The sequence below is a fragment of the Sprattus sprattus genome (assembly GCF_963457725.1).
Source record: "Sprattus sprattus genome assembly, chromosome: 1".
In the NCBI taxonomy this organism is placed as follows: domain Eukaryota; kingdom Metazoa; phylum Chordata; class Actinopteri; order Clupeiformes; family Clupeidae; genus Sprattus; species Sprattus sprattus.
The window spans coordinates 49,093,144-49,109,519 of NC_137920.1; the positions used below are offsets into that span (position 1 = coordinate 49,093,144).

The following is a 16,376-nucleotide window of genomic DNA, read 5'->3' on the forward strand; positions in this document are numbered from 1 at the left end:
CTGGCCCAGCCCCTCTGTCAAATTTTAGAACCTATTGTGGCCCGCGAGTCAAAAAGTTTGCCCACCCCTGCGTTAGCTCTTCAGGTTTGTTTATGTGGATGGAGGAAAGAACCTTTGCTTGTGGCTTGATCCACCAGTGAAGGAAGAACTGCCTGGATGAAGGAGTAGGGACCCCACGCTGAGCACTATTCTGACAGTCAGTTGAAGTCCAGCAGTGGGTTAAGCACCAAAGACCACAGGATCTTTCAAGAAGAAACAAGTAGTGGGCAGAAACCAAGGTTAGATGGCCAGGGGCCTCTGCAGCTAAGGAATGGAATTGCATCAATGTTGATCTAAAAGGAATTGTGGAAGGATTGAAGATTGAGGGGTACAGCGAAGAATAAATTGTACCACACAAGTGAGGTCATCTATAATTATGGCATGGAAAGATATGGAGTTCGTCAGAAAGCTAGGAAGGAAAAGCCAGATCAAGCCAACTCAAGACGACGAGCTGAATGAGAAAGGAGGCAGGTGAAGAAGCAATGGTAATGGGCAGATGATGGGGAACTTTATCATGGCTATTAAGGTGTGCCTGATGTTTTGAAATATCTATGGAAGCTTATGGTGATTGAATGGAAAAAAGAAACAATTCCTAGGATGTGGCGTCAGGCAGGTGGTAGACCAAATCTGAATTAGTTGTAATGTTGAAGGAAAGATCTTTTTTAGTGTTGTAGCAAGGTTTGTCTCCTATCTGAAGGCAAATACTTTTGAGTTAATTCCGTGCAGAAGGCAGGAATCCGGGTTTTTTTGAATGTTTGGATGCTAGCATGATTTGATGATGAGCAGCAAGGACAGAAGGCAGAGATCTCTATTTATTTATTTTGTCATTTTCATTCAGAGCATATATTGAGGAAGTAACTGCACTATTTGGAGATTAGCATCATAGCTGGAACGTACCATTTCACCGTTGGCTTTTACCATGGCAATGAAAGTAATTTGAAGGGCTTCTAAATGGGCTGTTGGTGGTGAAACTAGACTGCAGGACAGCATCTATGAAAGGGGAAATGGTGAAAGTGAATTCCTGCAAATGTAGAAGGGTTTCGGGGCTTAAAGAATTTATTTTTAAGGCTATGTATCAGTACTATTGATAAGACATTCTTGCCTGGTAACCTGAAATTGTGGTGCTTGCAGTTTGGGCTCTTGCCACACAAGGAGGCCTTCGACTGTGTATGAAGTTGCCATTTCAGAGGTGGATACATTTGACAGTGTCATGAATAGGGCAGTTACAAAATGGCTTGGGTTACCACATTGTCTGTAGATTCGTATGGAAGTTATTTGGGAGTTAACAATGAACAGCTTGGTTGAGGAGTTTGAATGTGCGAAGATCAGCCTGGAGATGACCGTCACAGTTTAAGGATCCAGTAGTTAAGAACGCTGCTCCAATGGAAAGGAAGGAAGTGGAGTCCACAATAAGCAGTTGAACATGCGCATGGTGCGCTACAGCATAGGGATATAATTGGGCAGCTTCTCAAGCAGAGCAAGGGCAATGGATGAACTGACATGGTGTCGAGTAAATCAGCTGGAAAAACCTTTGGACACTATAGGCGTATACTTTTTATACAGTGTCCTTCCTATCCCACTTCTTGTTATTTGCACATTGCAGAGATCCATTATGTCTTGATATCTGCCTGTTAGGTGGAGTTTTGATGGAATATAATTCTTAATTGTTGGGTTAGTGGTTTGGTAGGAGAGTGTTAAATGCCCGCCAGCCAGTCATGCCTAACAGTCTACTCCAGCTCATCCAGTCAGGGTGTTTTTCCTTAAAGGTCCATCTGGTTATTCAGTATCCTCTACCCGTTGTTACAAAGTTCTGTGGAAATATGCTAAATCTGAAGTGAACAAAATAACACAACTTTCCCAAAACATGTAAGGATTTAATAAAGGTTGTTAAAAGCATATTGTCAGACTGTACCTACTACTATATAAAAGTATGTTGATCTTCAAAATACAAGCAGGGGGAAAAGCAAATCATGTCTATACAAAGGCAGCATAAAGCATAAGATCTAGAAATAAAAAGAACAGTTCCCTATTTAAAAAAATGTATACTGCTTTACAAATACTCTGTGTCGCTTGTAACTTAAAAAGAAAACAAAAATTACAGTGTACAAAGGGCTTACAAAATGAGATAGAAAAAAAAAGGACAACAAAACAAACAAACAAAATGTACAGTCTCAGAATCGACGGCGCTTGTTGTGGGCAAAGTCAGCAGGTCCTGGGGGGCCCCTGGGGAAGAGGGCGCCACCTACTGGCATGGGAGGGTTTCCAGCAGCACCCTGGAAAGAGACATCAACAGATGACTGAGGTGAAGTTTACTGGAGGATGGGGTGCATGAACAACAAGGTGAGACACAAAAAAACAAACCATGAATACAAACTAAAACTACCTTGATATAAGAAAAAATATGGACAGGTTCACAGGAATACAAGATAATTGTCAGTCAGATTTGAAAGCTGGAATATAACATTAGCCGTGATTCCACTATCGGGCCAGAGCGGGCTAGGGCTATCTTTGGGCCAACCCGGGCTAATGGCCTTGGGCTTCAAGTACAAGAACAATCTGTTTTCATTTATACTACCGGGTCGATAGCAGCGCAGTATTGCTTTTAATATAAGACAGCTATAGGAATACTTCATGTTAGATAGCAAGCTAGTCTCAATTGTCTAAAAGTAAAGTTAACTCCTGTGATTAAAGCACACAGTGGCTTAAATAGAATGCAAATCATTCATTGCAATACATTAGCTTCAATAACGCAGTAATTTGATGCTAATTCAACATCCATATTGTATTCAATTGAGCCGGCTGAGTTTTGTACTGTCATCAAACATCCTTGATCAAAAGAAAAGTGAAATTCCAAACATCAATGCAACGTTATTCATAACATGGCTGGGCCACCTACATATAATCCTTCCTTGCAATAAAATAGCATTCATGAACCTCTCTTACCCAACTCTGCTAACCCCGCCCTTCACCTTGATACACCTCTAGCACCAGTATGCCCTGCTTGGCCCAAGGGTAATTGTCAGGCCACAGCCCCTAGCTGCAAGCCCAGAGAAGGCACCGCCAAGCCCCAGAGGTGACAATGGGGACGCAACTGGCCTTGGCACGGACAAGCTTGCCCGAGTTTGGCCCGATAATGGAAAATACGGCTATCGTCAGGGGTGGTATCTTTTATTTGACTTCTTTTGTAAGCAAAAGAAGAAAGGCAACTCCACCATATCAGTTAAGGTTTTCATTAAATCGCATCTTGTTAATTGTTTTCTCTTAACAAAGTTTCACTTAAACAGTTCCAATTATGTAATACAATCTCCATGGTGCTGGACATGAAACATCCCAACAAAGGAAGCTTCACAGGGAACAACAAGTTGCCTTGTTTACTATCCAAGTAATTTAAATAACTTAAGTAACTGGCTTTTAAACCGGAAAAAATCTCATCCAGTTGCCAGATATACAATACAGAATGTTTAATATCAAAACATAAACCTTTTATCTATTTTTGGCCACAGAGCTGATTAGGTTTCCTGCCTTTAAAAGCGTTTTTATTTATATAACTATAAATATAAGCCAACATTAACATTAATATTTGCAGGACCATAAAATTGTAAATCTATGTTCCAACAGAAACAGACTGTTCCAGTTAGCATCAACAACCTTACCTCGTTGTTTCCAGCATTGGGTACAGCATTGCCTGCCAATGGGTTCCTGTTCATCCCAGGCATCCCGCCAGGACCTTCAGCAAAATAAGACAAAACATACCAATCAGTAGGTAGTAGGGCTGGGCGATATGGGTAAAAAATGATCACGATAGATATTTATATTTTCATTCGATAACGATATAAGACGATATAAATTAAGTCTGTTTCAAAGGTGCATATTTGCTTCAGACAAGAACGCCTGTACAAACCAAAGGTTTCAATGCTTTTACTACTCAAACCATTCCAAGGATTGAGTTACAGTGGCAAGTTAGCGATCAAAGCAACAGGTAGACCACCTCCCAAAATCAGAGCAACAGCAGATTACAGCACAGCTGGCTAATAAGTGGTAACGTTAGCTACCAATGGAGTTGAATGAATGGTGTGCTAACGGTCACATATTAGAACGTAACGTAAATGTAAAACTTTTTTTTTTTTTTTTTGCTGTCTCACACTGTGATAACTATGTTTAAGTGACCTTCGTTTAATTTCCATAAACTGTTAGTTCGTTGTAAGGTAAAATTAATACATTGCTAGCGGGCGTGGTGTAGCGTGTGGAAATAGCACTGACAGGACTAGAGAGCTAGTTAGCAGGCTAGCCAGCTAGTAGGCTATCTAGTCCAGTGTTTCCCACATATTGACGAGACTATGGCGCACCGCCATAGTCTAATTTCGGCCGCCATAGTCTCTGCGTGCACAGTTTTTTTTTTGCTCAGACGAAGTTCGTGTCGCTCTCATTGGGATTGCATGAGAGCACGAAGTTCGGCTGTCTGCCTGCGACTGTGCCGAAAACAAAACACTGTTGAGATATGTTAGTGTTTCCCCTACCATTGTATAAGGGGGTGCCCCGCCCCCCAACGGCAACCCCCCCTGAAAGGTCAAGTTAACTTTGCTCAATTTAATTTTCTATAAAGCGCCAGATCACAACGGAAGTCAGTTAAGGATACCTTTCCTATAGAACAGGTCTATACTCTATAGCTTGTTATTTTATTAAACACAATAAATAGCTTTGTGTTATTTATCTTATTTGCACAACGGCATGTCATTTTTGTCACTAGATGATCGCGAGTTTACAATTGTCCTCTGCGGACTTCTGCCCCGATGCGCACACGTTACTTTATGTTTGAAGATAAGATAGCAGTTAGTAGTTGCCGGCCATCTAAACCATCTAAAATGCATATTTTGCTCGCAATATATTTGGAAATACAGTCAAAAAGCTGTCCGATTTGAATGGGGGTATTTATTCATGTGTATTTTGTCATCACTCGATCTTGAGAGATGTCTTCAAGTAACGTTAATGTTCCAAAGTGAAACATTCTAATGTGTGCACCCAGTTTCAGAAAGTTACTAGCCAGACTAGCGGTAGCTAGCTACTGAAAGAATGCCATGGATCCAGCAAAGCGTAGAGCTAAACGAATGTATGAATATGAACACCGGGCCTTCTTGCCTGAATGGGAGGAATTATTTGCGGAGCGAAATGGAAAACCCCTTTGCTTAATATGCAGACGTCACGGTCGCATTTTAAAGCCTTGAACTTGGATGCTAACATAGCCCAGGAGTTCCTAAAAGCAGAGCTGGGCAAGCACAAGGTACATTCTTTGATACATCAGTCAGACTCGGCTAAGTACTCTGAAACGGTCACGTTGGCATCGTATCAGGTGTCATGGAATATTGCTCGATCAAAAAAGTAATATAGTGAGGGAGAGTTTGAAAATTGAACAGAGGATATCTGACATTAACTATAATGAGCACCTTTAGACCATTATAGTCTTCAATATGTTTATTTTTGTGCCATATTTTAAATCTACATTTGTTAATTTCTCTTCCTAAAACAAAGGGAGGCAACTGCTGATATCAAGCTCTTCTCCAGGCACAGTCTGTTTCTCTGCTTTGTTTTGATCAGTCATTGCAGAGAAGGAGGCCTCACATTAATATGTGGCGGCAAAGTGTAGTAGCTGTTCCTAAGCTTTCTCTCCCGGGTCAGGGTGCTCTTGCTTCACACAAATCCCAAACAAAATCTCAGCAGATGTCTTCAATATGTTTATATTTGTGCCATATTTTAAATCTCAATTTGTTAATTTATCTTCCTAAAACCCACTAGAGGACACTATTTAAAAGGTTATTTTAAAAAATAAATCTTATGGGGGAGCATGCCCCCAGACCCCCCTAGTTTTGTTGGGTCACAGGAAAAATAACAGGTTTTATGTAGGGGCTTATCCCCCCCAAAAGTGGGAAGCTCCCGCGAAATCAGGAATTTTAGGCCCCCCCCCCCCCCCCCCCCCCCAAAGTGGTAAACCGGTAAACATGCGCCCACCGCGCCCCCCCCCCACCCCCGGACATGTGCGCCCCCCCCCCCCCCATAGTCTCCAAAATTTCTGTGGGAAACACTGTAGTCACTTGTATGTAGACGCTTTAGCTGCGCAGTAGTTTACGCTTTGACCTAACCATAGACAACGCAACGATTTAAGACTTTTTATTGCCCCGCGGCCACCCTGATACCATTTCTCCGCAACTTCCTGCTGCATCACAGAAATTAAATGGACTGCTGTTCCTAATTACAGGGTTCCTACAGGTTTCTCCAAGTCAAATTCAAGACTTTTTAAGACCTTTTTAAGACCATTTAAATAAAAACTTAATGCCTATTTCACGGCCTAGTTCACAGACCTACCGGCAAAGACAAAACATTTTGTGAAAAACACGAATGTGAAAATGTGGACTGCACTTACGCTACAACACCACAGCACAGACCACAGACAACAAGCCAAACAGAGGCGTGAAAAATCAACCACAAAAAGTTTGACTAACGCCGTTATGTTATTTTCTATCTTTTTTAAGTTAGCTAGCTACCAATTTTATGCTGGGGTTATGGGGAGTATAAATAATAAACAATGAACTCAACAATGAACAATGAACTCAACTCAACTGTAGGAGGGTCTGGGGCATGATCCACGGGGAGTATATTTAATATACAGTATTAGAAAATGTTTCACATTTTGAAGTGCAATGCATCAATCTGGTGAACTTTGACAGCAAAATGATGAGGCTAGATCTATGAAGAACGTTGTGCTGTTGTAAACTATTTTGTGCTCTGGGTACTATTCGCCGACACTCGCTAAGCGGTTTAGCGAGCTAAACTCCAGGCTAAAAAAAGACAACACCGCTTTAGCGGATTCGCCGAAGCAACTTTTGCTCAATTTCCATGGTAATTAATCGCTTAGCCCTAGCCTGCTCCAGGGCAGGCTAAGCAAAGTTTAGCTGGCTAAACTTGCCACACCCACGCCAAAAGGAGGGATCCCATTGACAAGGAGTCATAGTTTGATTAGCGTAGGAAGAGTTCTTTGCGATCGCCAAGAAGATCCATTTTTCCATCATGATGAGTTCTTGTATGAGCGCTACCGATCCACCCGACAAGGAATAATTAATTTAGAAGACCTTCTCGAGTCATTTATTGCACCACCGACAGTGGTAGCCTAAAGTAGAGTTGAGACATTGGTATAGTTGATAAACCCGAAATAACTTTCATAATGCAGCCTGAGACGTGATTTTTAGTTTGCACATGAATACTAACGTTTTCTTTGATCCCAGGAAATTTGAGCACATAACCCAAATAGATATTGGCTAAAGATGTTTTACCTACTTTAACTTACATCATTGCAAACGTTTAGTTTTGCAAACGTGTCTAGTGTTTGTGCGGTAGTGAATGGTGGATGGTGGAGGTGGATGGTAAGGTGGGTGCATGATAAGAAGAGAGAAAGAAACACAATTTATTTGGATTGCTTCAATTTATTGAATTTCTTATTAATACATTTTCATTTAGTCATTTAGCAGACGGTTTTATTCAAAGCGATTTAAAACTACAATTCTTACGAAGGTGAAGGGAATCGAACCGGCGTTTTACTGCATGCAAGCCCTACGCTCTGCCCGCTGTACCAGTCACATGTTAGGGTCAAGAAAAGATATCACTAATTAGACAGCCTATGGACAGTTTCTTTAATGCTGTTGCACTCGCGACAGTGATGAATTTTGACATGATTATGGTCTTGAATTCTTCATAACGCGTTCATGGTCATATCCCGCCTTAGCGGAGAAAACAATGAGTCTTTTTCTTTGAGTTTAGACTATAATGCCGTTCAAAAAATCCTGGTTTTGGTTATCGACCTTTCATGCCTTTTAAAGCAGGACGTGCACGCGCAATTTAGCTGACGAGATAAATTAACTTGAAATTAAAATAAATTAGCGCCCGTCGCCAGACCGGCTTGGCCTGTTCTCATTTAGCGAGCTAGTTAATCTCCAGTTGCGAGCTAAATTAATTATCTTAGCTTCAGTTGTACGCCGAACAGGGCCCTGGTAACAGTTTAATCATAAACATTCATGTGTTAAATGTTGCACGGGCACAGGCCAACCCAACCATCACTGAAATTTTGTAGACACTATTATTTTACGTCGTTTGTATCCATAGAATATATAATGTATGTGTAGAAGCTATTTAGTCTTGCTGATCCGTCATAAAACCTCAGTGAAAAAGCAGATAGGGGAGGCAAACGTAACCTCTGCATCACTGAAGGGGGCGTGCGAGAGCCTGGAAAGTTGACTTCCAATCCAGTGAAGTGATGAATACAGCGACCAATGCCAGAGTTAAAAGGATTGCATCAAAAGACGGGGCAGATGATAACTCTATCAATTACCTCACATTCAAGGTCAAATTGCTTCGAAAATGTTTGGAACCTGGATTTTTTAATGTGAATTTAAAACCACACAAGCCAAAGACTGCTTTTTATTGGTGAGCTAATTTTGAGAAATTAAACTTAAATGTGCAGCTAAAGTTGTGTTTTCTGGTTGCTAAATAGAAGAGCTAAATTCGCATCAAATTATAGGTAGTGATCTATCTGATGTTATAGTCTCTGCGATTTAACTCATAAAACTATAATGGGAAAAGTTAGAAACCCCTCAGGGTGCCGTCATCAATCTGCAAGCTGCCAATTTAGTGGTTATTTAAGATACTGCATCTGTAACTTATTAGCAACCAAACTCCGCTGACGACGTGTCTTATGTACATTTTTCGACGTTTTAGCGCTTAGATTTTTCCAAAGTGACCGAGAAATAGACACTGTACTATCCGTCAACACCGTTATTGTAACCACTAACCAGCAAAAATGGTTAATGTGATTTGCGACGCGTCTGTCAGAGAACTGTCTGACATTAGCAGGATAGCCTACCTTACATAGCCAAACGACCTTGCAGCGTACCAACGTTTAATGTCATATTAAAAAGTTTTAAAACGTTTTTTGAAAATGCCTTCACCTGAATGACAGCTTGTGTTTGCAGATTACTTGGATTTCCATTGTAGGACTGGTGTTTGGCGATGGTTTTAAGGGTCCACAACACCTCTGCTTTCATAGTTGGTGTGGACCCAAAAGATGTGCTCAGATCCACCTTAGCGGTTGTAACTGGAAGAGCTGCACTAGTGCTAGCAGCTGGCTGGTTATCTCAACCAGTGGCAAAATGCTTGCTTATCCTTCCACGCTTCATTAAACTTACACTTCCCCATAACCCCAGCATAAAATGGGTAGCAAGCTAACGTAAAAAAGTTAGAAAATAACATAACGTCGTTAGTGAAACTTTCTTGTGTTCTTTCTTTGATTTTTCGCACTTCTGCTTGGCTTGTTGCTTGTGGTCTGTGCCTGTGTAGCACTGCTATAGCCAAGTGACGTGTTGGGACCATTGACATAGAAAAGGTTGCTACCCGGGAAGCGTTGCGCTCTCAATTATGAGTTCCGCCACTTTTTTAGGCTACGTTATTTAATCAAAATAATAGTGGTTGACAAATGGAACTTTTGAGGAGAATGCGATACGGAGAAATTATACTGCAGAATTTTTTAAGACTTTGATATCAAAATTCAAGACTTTTCAAGTCTTTTTAAGGTATTATTTCCAAATTCATAAATTCAATGCTTTTATGACTTTTTAAGACCCCGCGGGAACCCTGTAATTATTCTCTATCGACATTCTCGATATTATTGAAAATGAATTAATGTTACGATAGCTTTATCGAGGGAAGTCATTACTTCGATAATTATTTGTATCGTTTTATCGCCCAGCCCTAGTAGGTAGCCTGGTGACACCAGCCTACGTATTTCCGCCTGAATTGATTTCAAGCTCATACTCAGTCTGGCCCAGCCCCATTGACAATCGTTTCCAGAACTCAAAATTTTGCCGGACCAATCAGCGAACAGTTCAGAGCTGTGGCGCAAAACTCGCCTTGTCGAGTTGCATGTAGTCCAGCCGAGTTTGTAGTTTAACAGTATAGCAAAAATGGCTACGGAGGAAGAGACACGAAAAGCTATCGGAGAAGTTGTCTCAACTCTGGAGAACATCAGAAAATTAAAAGGAGAACAAGAGTATTTTCTTGTAAGTTTTATGATTGGAAAGGACGTCGTAGCTCTTCTCCCAACTGGCTTTGGGAAGAGTTTAATCTACCGAATGCTTACTAAACGTTGCTGATTGGTTAAGGGAACTCCAATGATTTTAAACCTCAAGATAAGCACCCGCCCATCTCGGAAACCAAAATGCATTGGGTTGGCCCAGACTGACTGACGGAATGAAATGGAGTCACAGTCTGGTAACGGCCAGGCTACCTAGTAGGTAGTAGATTTACACTTTGAACCAATTATTGGAAACTTGTAAATGAACAATTCGATTGGCTGTGGAGCTCAAATATCTATATATTATATACAGAGTAGTGCTGTCAAACGATTCAAATGTTTAATCGCGATTAATCGCATTTTTGTCATAGTTAACTCAAAATTAATCGCGATTAATCGCAAATTTATTAATTGCACATTTTTATCTATTCTAAATGTCCCTTCAATATTTTTATTTTTTTAATGCTCTTATCAACATGGAAAAGTGGATTGGCTTGCTTTATGCAATGTTTTATTTTATTGAAAAACAACATTGCCAAACAGGGCCGTACAAAATAAAATTATAAAATGCACATTTCAGATAAACAAGGACTCAGCCTATAGTGCAGTTAAACCATGGCTTAATATTTTCTTTTTTTCAAGTTTGCTGTGAACATAGAAGTAAGGCCTCTTATTTCAAAAACAATGAACCGTAACAGTAAGGTTACCAATAAAAGGTAAGCCTACTACTTCTGTGCTTTCAGCCAGCTGCCTGTTGACATTTTCATACAACAGTGAAGCTCGCTTTTTTTGCACAACACAACTTTTAAAGGTAAACTTTCTATTCAGAAGCTTTTTATCATCCATTTCGCCGTATCGCGCTCACCATTCACTCAAACGTAACGTTAGCCATTTAAAGAGTATGGGAGAGCAAAAAGAACATTAATAAAAACGTTTTTTTTTTTTTTTAACAACGCGTTAATCGCGCGGTAAAAAAATTAACGGTGTTAAAATGGGCTTGCGTTAACGCCGTTAATAACGCGTTAAACTGACATCACTAATACTGAGATAAAAGAAAAAAGAAAGATGTGTTCATCTCACCTGGCATCATCCTCATGTCCTGCTCCCTCTGCAGGATAGAAGAAATAAAACACTTTTAGTAATTACTCACAGTCAACACTTACCACAGATTACAGGAAACATGTATCTTCCTTGAACTTGAATTAAGCCACCTCATACTCAGGCAACAAAAGTCTCTAGTATGTTGAAGTCTTGACAGTTAGCAATCATAGTGGCTGATAGCTTTGCGAACGACCATTCTGTGCCTTTTAATGCTATAGGCTGACCTGGACCTAATTCACCAGCACACACAGTACCATACATGCCTGATGTTCTGTCCCCAAGCATTGTCTGACAAGCAGACTGTCACCATATTGGTGTTATCTAATCAGCTCTCCCACCCACTGGGTAAAAAGACTATTACAGCATGATCTGTGGATGGTAGCATTAGCTTTCCACAGCCTGTCCACAAAGTAGTACAGAACATCTGTTGTATGCCGCGCACAATGCAGTGGCAACATGGTGGTGTTGGCTAACTAGCAACACCCCTTGAATAGCCACGCATTCATTAATGTAAAGTGCATTGTTATTCAGTCTGTACATGCTAATTCACTTAAGTGATCACTGTATACAAACATACAAAATATTCACTCACTAACCCAACCAAATCCCAAGTCTAAAAATACAGTTGAGAGAGAGGGAAAGCGATCATAAAGATTTGCAGGATCTACAGACACACACAGATATCAGTCACACTTGGAATTCCAGATATTCGCCAGACATAACTGAAGTCAGTGGTGTGTATGTAAATATTAGAGATAATAATATAATAATAATATTTTTTTTTATAGCACCTTTCATGCAAATCAATGTAGCACAAAGTGCTTTACAGCACAGAAATGACATGAACACAGACACACAAACACTGACATTCTCTGGGTTTCCAAAGTTTCCTCCCTTGAAGCCAGCCTCCTGCTGCCTCCTCATGATCTCCTCATTATGGCGGCGCATGTCCTCCTCCCGCCGGCGCTGCTCCTCCTCAATACGCAGCTCCTGCTGCTTCCGCTTCTGCACCTCCTGGTTGTGAATCTCCTCCATGCGCCGCAGCTCCTCCTGCCGGCGCATGAGGTCTGATGGAACAAACCAACAAATAAAACAGTCAGATCAGGTCAGACGCTGGGGATAAAATATGAATCTCCCCGGTTATTGTTTCAGAGGAGGCCGAGTGAGGTTCCTCCAGGATACCCTGACTCATGGATTGCCTCTTGTCCATTCAGACATTGATGAATTGTTCAAACCGGATCGAACTGTTGCATGTATTTCATGTATTTGTGTTCTCATCATTGCGGTCACTTGTGAGTACTGTATGTAGCTAACATGACATTGGCTTACTGTCCTCTTTCTGCACTGAGGTATTGCTATGTCTTGTTTGTTTACAAACATAGGAATTCACACTGAAGAATTATGATTGATAAGTGCCATCGGAGACGATCATCATTCAGACATGCATATTGAAAGAGAGACTTAATTAGACCCCTTAACAGGTGTCTGCCATTATGCCAATGACATTTATAGCAGCGACCTGCCCAACAAATGCAATATCAACACAAAAGCTGGAAACAGACATTTCATTTACTAACAGTAACATCATTTTGCTTTGTTTGCCCGAAATGTAATTATGGCAACAATCTACTAAATGCATGCTGTGTACAACACTTGTTGTTTTCTTTCCCCTTCTGCCACTCAACTCTTCCCCCCTTCCTATCTCCACCCGACCGACCTTAAGCAGATGGGTCCCCCCTTATGTGCCGTGGTTCTGCCTAAGGTTCCTACTTGACTAACAGGGAATTTTTCCTTGCCCCTGCTGCCATTGTGCTTGCACTAAAGGGGGTCCAGGCTCTGTAAAGCGCCTTGAGACAATTGTATTGTTATGGCAATAAATAAATCAAGTTGAATTGAAGAATCTAAATAGGGGTAAACAGGGAGCCTCTTCCCTGGCTTGACAAAGGCTTGCTGACTCACCCTGCCTCATCATCATGACCTGGTGCTCGTGCTGTGCGGCCTCCATCTCAGCCTCCAGCTTCTCCTGGGCCTCTTTGATGTTGCGGTCCACCTGCTCCATCTGCTGCTTCTCCATCTCCAGCAGGGCCTTCCAGCGCATGGCATACTCATACTCAAAGGAGCCCGGTTGGGCGAAGCGTGGCGGCTGATCACGCTCTCTGATGGAACACAGCCATGATGGAGACTTAGATTAGGAAAGACCCTGGTACTAATAACGGTTCTCCAAGGAACATGCATTCGCGGACACTAATGATGGAGGCTCAGATTAGGAAAAACCCTGGGACTAATAACAGTTCTCTAAGGAGCATGCATTTACAAACACTAACAAAAGCCACTCCCGGGGCCATTATCGAAATGAATCATCTACGTGGTTTGTTTACAGTACTTTACTCAAATCTGTAAATGCACCAAATATGCACATGCTTCATAAAACTGCACTTTAGGTAGAAACATTAAGCATTCATTTTCAAACCACAATGAAAAAATATCAGAAGAAACTGTCTTGAAATATAGGAAAATGGATACAAATATTTGTTAGAATTGTACACACTGCCACACATACCAAAAGGCATTTAAGCAACCAGGACAGTAGTGACTTTTAGTTACATACTTGTGGCATTGTTGATTTTTGTTGACAAGTTTCTCTGGCAGACCCTCATCATCATCTAACTGTTCCATCGGTTCCACAGTAATTGGACGGGGAAATCTGTTTTAGAACAAACATCAACATTCACCTTTATATGTGCTTCGCAGAAACAAAAACATTTGGCATACAGCATAGGAAAAGGACATGATCAGTGTCTCTGCTATCTGGCCACCTGACAAGGGTTTTTGTTCATTTAACAGATGTCTTTATCTAAAGCCATTTACAGTACAAATATAGAAACCCTTTAATCAATGAGTTAAATCCCTGGGAATGAATTCTAGACTTTGGTTTTGATAGCACTCGGTTTTATGAGCCGTGCTACAAGAACATAATTTCGACATATTAATGCCCACCAAATAACAACCACATCAGCAGGCATTCTGAGAAGATAGGGTGGGAATCTTTACTTAGATAGACATTTCACGATCTACATCCTTCGACCCACTTCTTGCAGCCCTGTTTAAAAAAAAATCTCCCATGCCAGTGCCTTGGATTTCCAATCAGGTGCTTTAATCAAAGGTGTGAGTGTTGCTATTTATTCCATCCCATTAGTAGCGCTTCATTCTGCACACTTACGTGGTAAGCAGGAAAGCTCCATCTGAGCAGCGGTCCAGTGCTTTACGGGCTGCAGGCTTCGAGGTAAACTCCACAATTCCCTTCCCTGTTGGGCGCCCACGGTCGTCCACAATCACAATGGCACGCTCGATCTGGCCAAACATGGAGAAGGCTTCCTCCAACAGCTCGTTGGAGACAAATTGTGGCAGGTTCTTCACGGTCAGTGCTGCGCCGTGCGTGGCGAACCGCACACGGATCTGACGCCCACGGAACACGGTGTCATCGAGCTCTGCTTTGGCGATGTCTGCCATTGTTTTGGTTTCCTGCAGAATGGGAACGAGGGATTACAAAATGCCTTGTCAACAAACCTGACGGCTTATACCCGGGCTATACCTGAGCTTTACTTAGTCTATAACCGGAGACAGGTCTGGGAGAGAAAGATAGACAAAAAGAGAGACTCACCAGCCGGATGAATCCAAATCCTCTGTCCTTGTTGATGAAGATTTCAGAGGCTTTGCCATATTTTGAGAAGAGCTTCTCCACCTCCTGCTCTGTGACGCCTGTTGGGAGATTGCCCACGAACAACCTGCTGCGCTGGGTGAAGGTCTTCTCTCCCGGCTTGCGAAAGTTCTGAAGGTCGATGGTAATGCCAGCATCTACAATCGAGAGCACATGAAAGCTCCACATTAACACGCTCCAAATCAGAGACTATGTACAGATATGTAATTAAGATATTTATTAACGTATTCAAGTTTACTTAGATGCCACGTACTTGCGCTTGGCGGCTCACTATTCTCCAAATGCTGTCCGTTACTGTCGCCACCTGGTCTCCTCTGTTGGTCCATATGATTAGGCCTTCTCTGTGGAGGTCCATGGTTCTGCTGATCCGGACGGGGTCCTTGTCTGTTGCCTTGCATCTTTTGAATAAGACGTAGCGTTAAATGTTTGAGATCGAGTTTAAAAGAAAATAAGCCTCGTTGTATTAAACTTGAGCCAGTGACGCAGACAAATAAATCACGACCGAATTGGACATCTTTGTTGTTGTGCTTAGCTATCCAAATTACCGCTAACAGTTCACATGAATGCTTGATGAGTTAACCAACCCTATTGTGGATTTTCCATAAATGTCCATCACGTAAAAGATAAATCGTGTTTATGACAAAGAGCTCTTGATTCATCTGCTGACAATGTAACAGCTGGCTAACAGTAGGTAACTAGACACACAATGAAGGAAGTTATCGATAGGCAGCTGGCTTAGATTTTCTTGACTGCAGAAAAGCCGTAAATAATCTGTGTACGTACTTTAACTGATGAATATCAGCTGAATTGGTTCACCCTTACATTTAGGATATTAAGATCGCAAAGTTAGCTTGCTAATCGAATCTTGCGGGCAAGGCTTTCATGGCCACATTACACTAGCCTGTTTTAGCTACAGCTATCGCTAACAGTTAGCTACTGTTAGGTAAAATACATGCAGTTCCAAATTAACTGAAATGCAGACTTGGTTGCAAACAACCCAGACCCACTTTTTCAATATTGTATTCTTCAGTACGTTAATAACTTACCGTAACTAGTAAAGGGACAGTTCGGAGAAGCCTTGCAGAAAAAATTGGGTTATTGGGTTACAAAGGGTTGGAAAAGTGGGACGTCACAACCTAAAGAAATGGTTCTCGTTGAATATGATAGGCTGAAACAAACTTCCTCCCCCAAACAAAATATCACGATTGGCTGGAACTTTCAGCTACAGATTCCTATTGGCTCACACTATTTTAAACCCTTGCCCAGGAAGTGACACAAGAAGTTTGAACGACTTTGCAGGAGCGAAGGCGTGAAAATTTCCCTTTTCGACCACTTTTACTTTGTATTTATATGATTGCTTTGTTCTGCACAGGGCCAAAGTCCTTTTCGATGTTTATTCGACTGGGG

The 16,376-nt window shown here is 41.5% G+C and overlaps 1 protein-coding gene across 2 annotated transcripts; it reads right to left on the reverse strand.

Annotated features, from left to right (window-relative positions):
* Nucleotides 1-1,906: 1,906 nt before the first annotated feature.
* Nucleotides 1,907-16,105, reverse strand: nono (non-POU domain containing, octamer-binding). Of its 2 annotated transcripts, none has more exons than XM_080856498.1 (10): nt 16,016-16,105; nt 15,223-15,367; nt 14,913-15,106; nt 14,472-14,773; nt 13,860-13,955; nt 13,211-13,407; nt 12,119-12,318; nt 11,231-11,258; nt 3,693-3,766; nt 1,907-2,312 (listed from the first exon to the last, which is right to left on the reverse strand). In XM_080856498.1, exons 2-10 carry the CDS (start codon nt 15,365-15,367, stop codon nt 2,211-2,213), a joined length of 1,338 nt encoding a protein of 445 aa, XP_080712624.1. In that variant the 5' UTR covers nt 16,016-16,105; the 3' UTR covers nt 1,907-2,210. The 2 variants fall into 2 exon arrangements, with proteins under 2 accessions (XP_080712624.1, XP_080712625.1); XM_080856499.1 differs by lacking the exon at nt 16,016-16,105 and adding an exon at nt 15,977-16,001.
* Nucleotides 16,106-16,376: the final 271 nt, after the last annotated feature.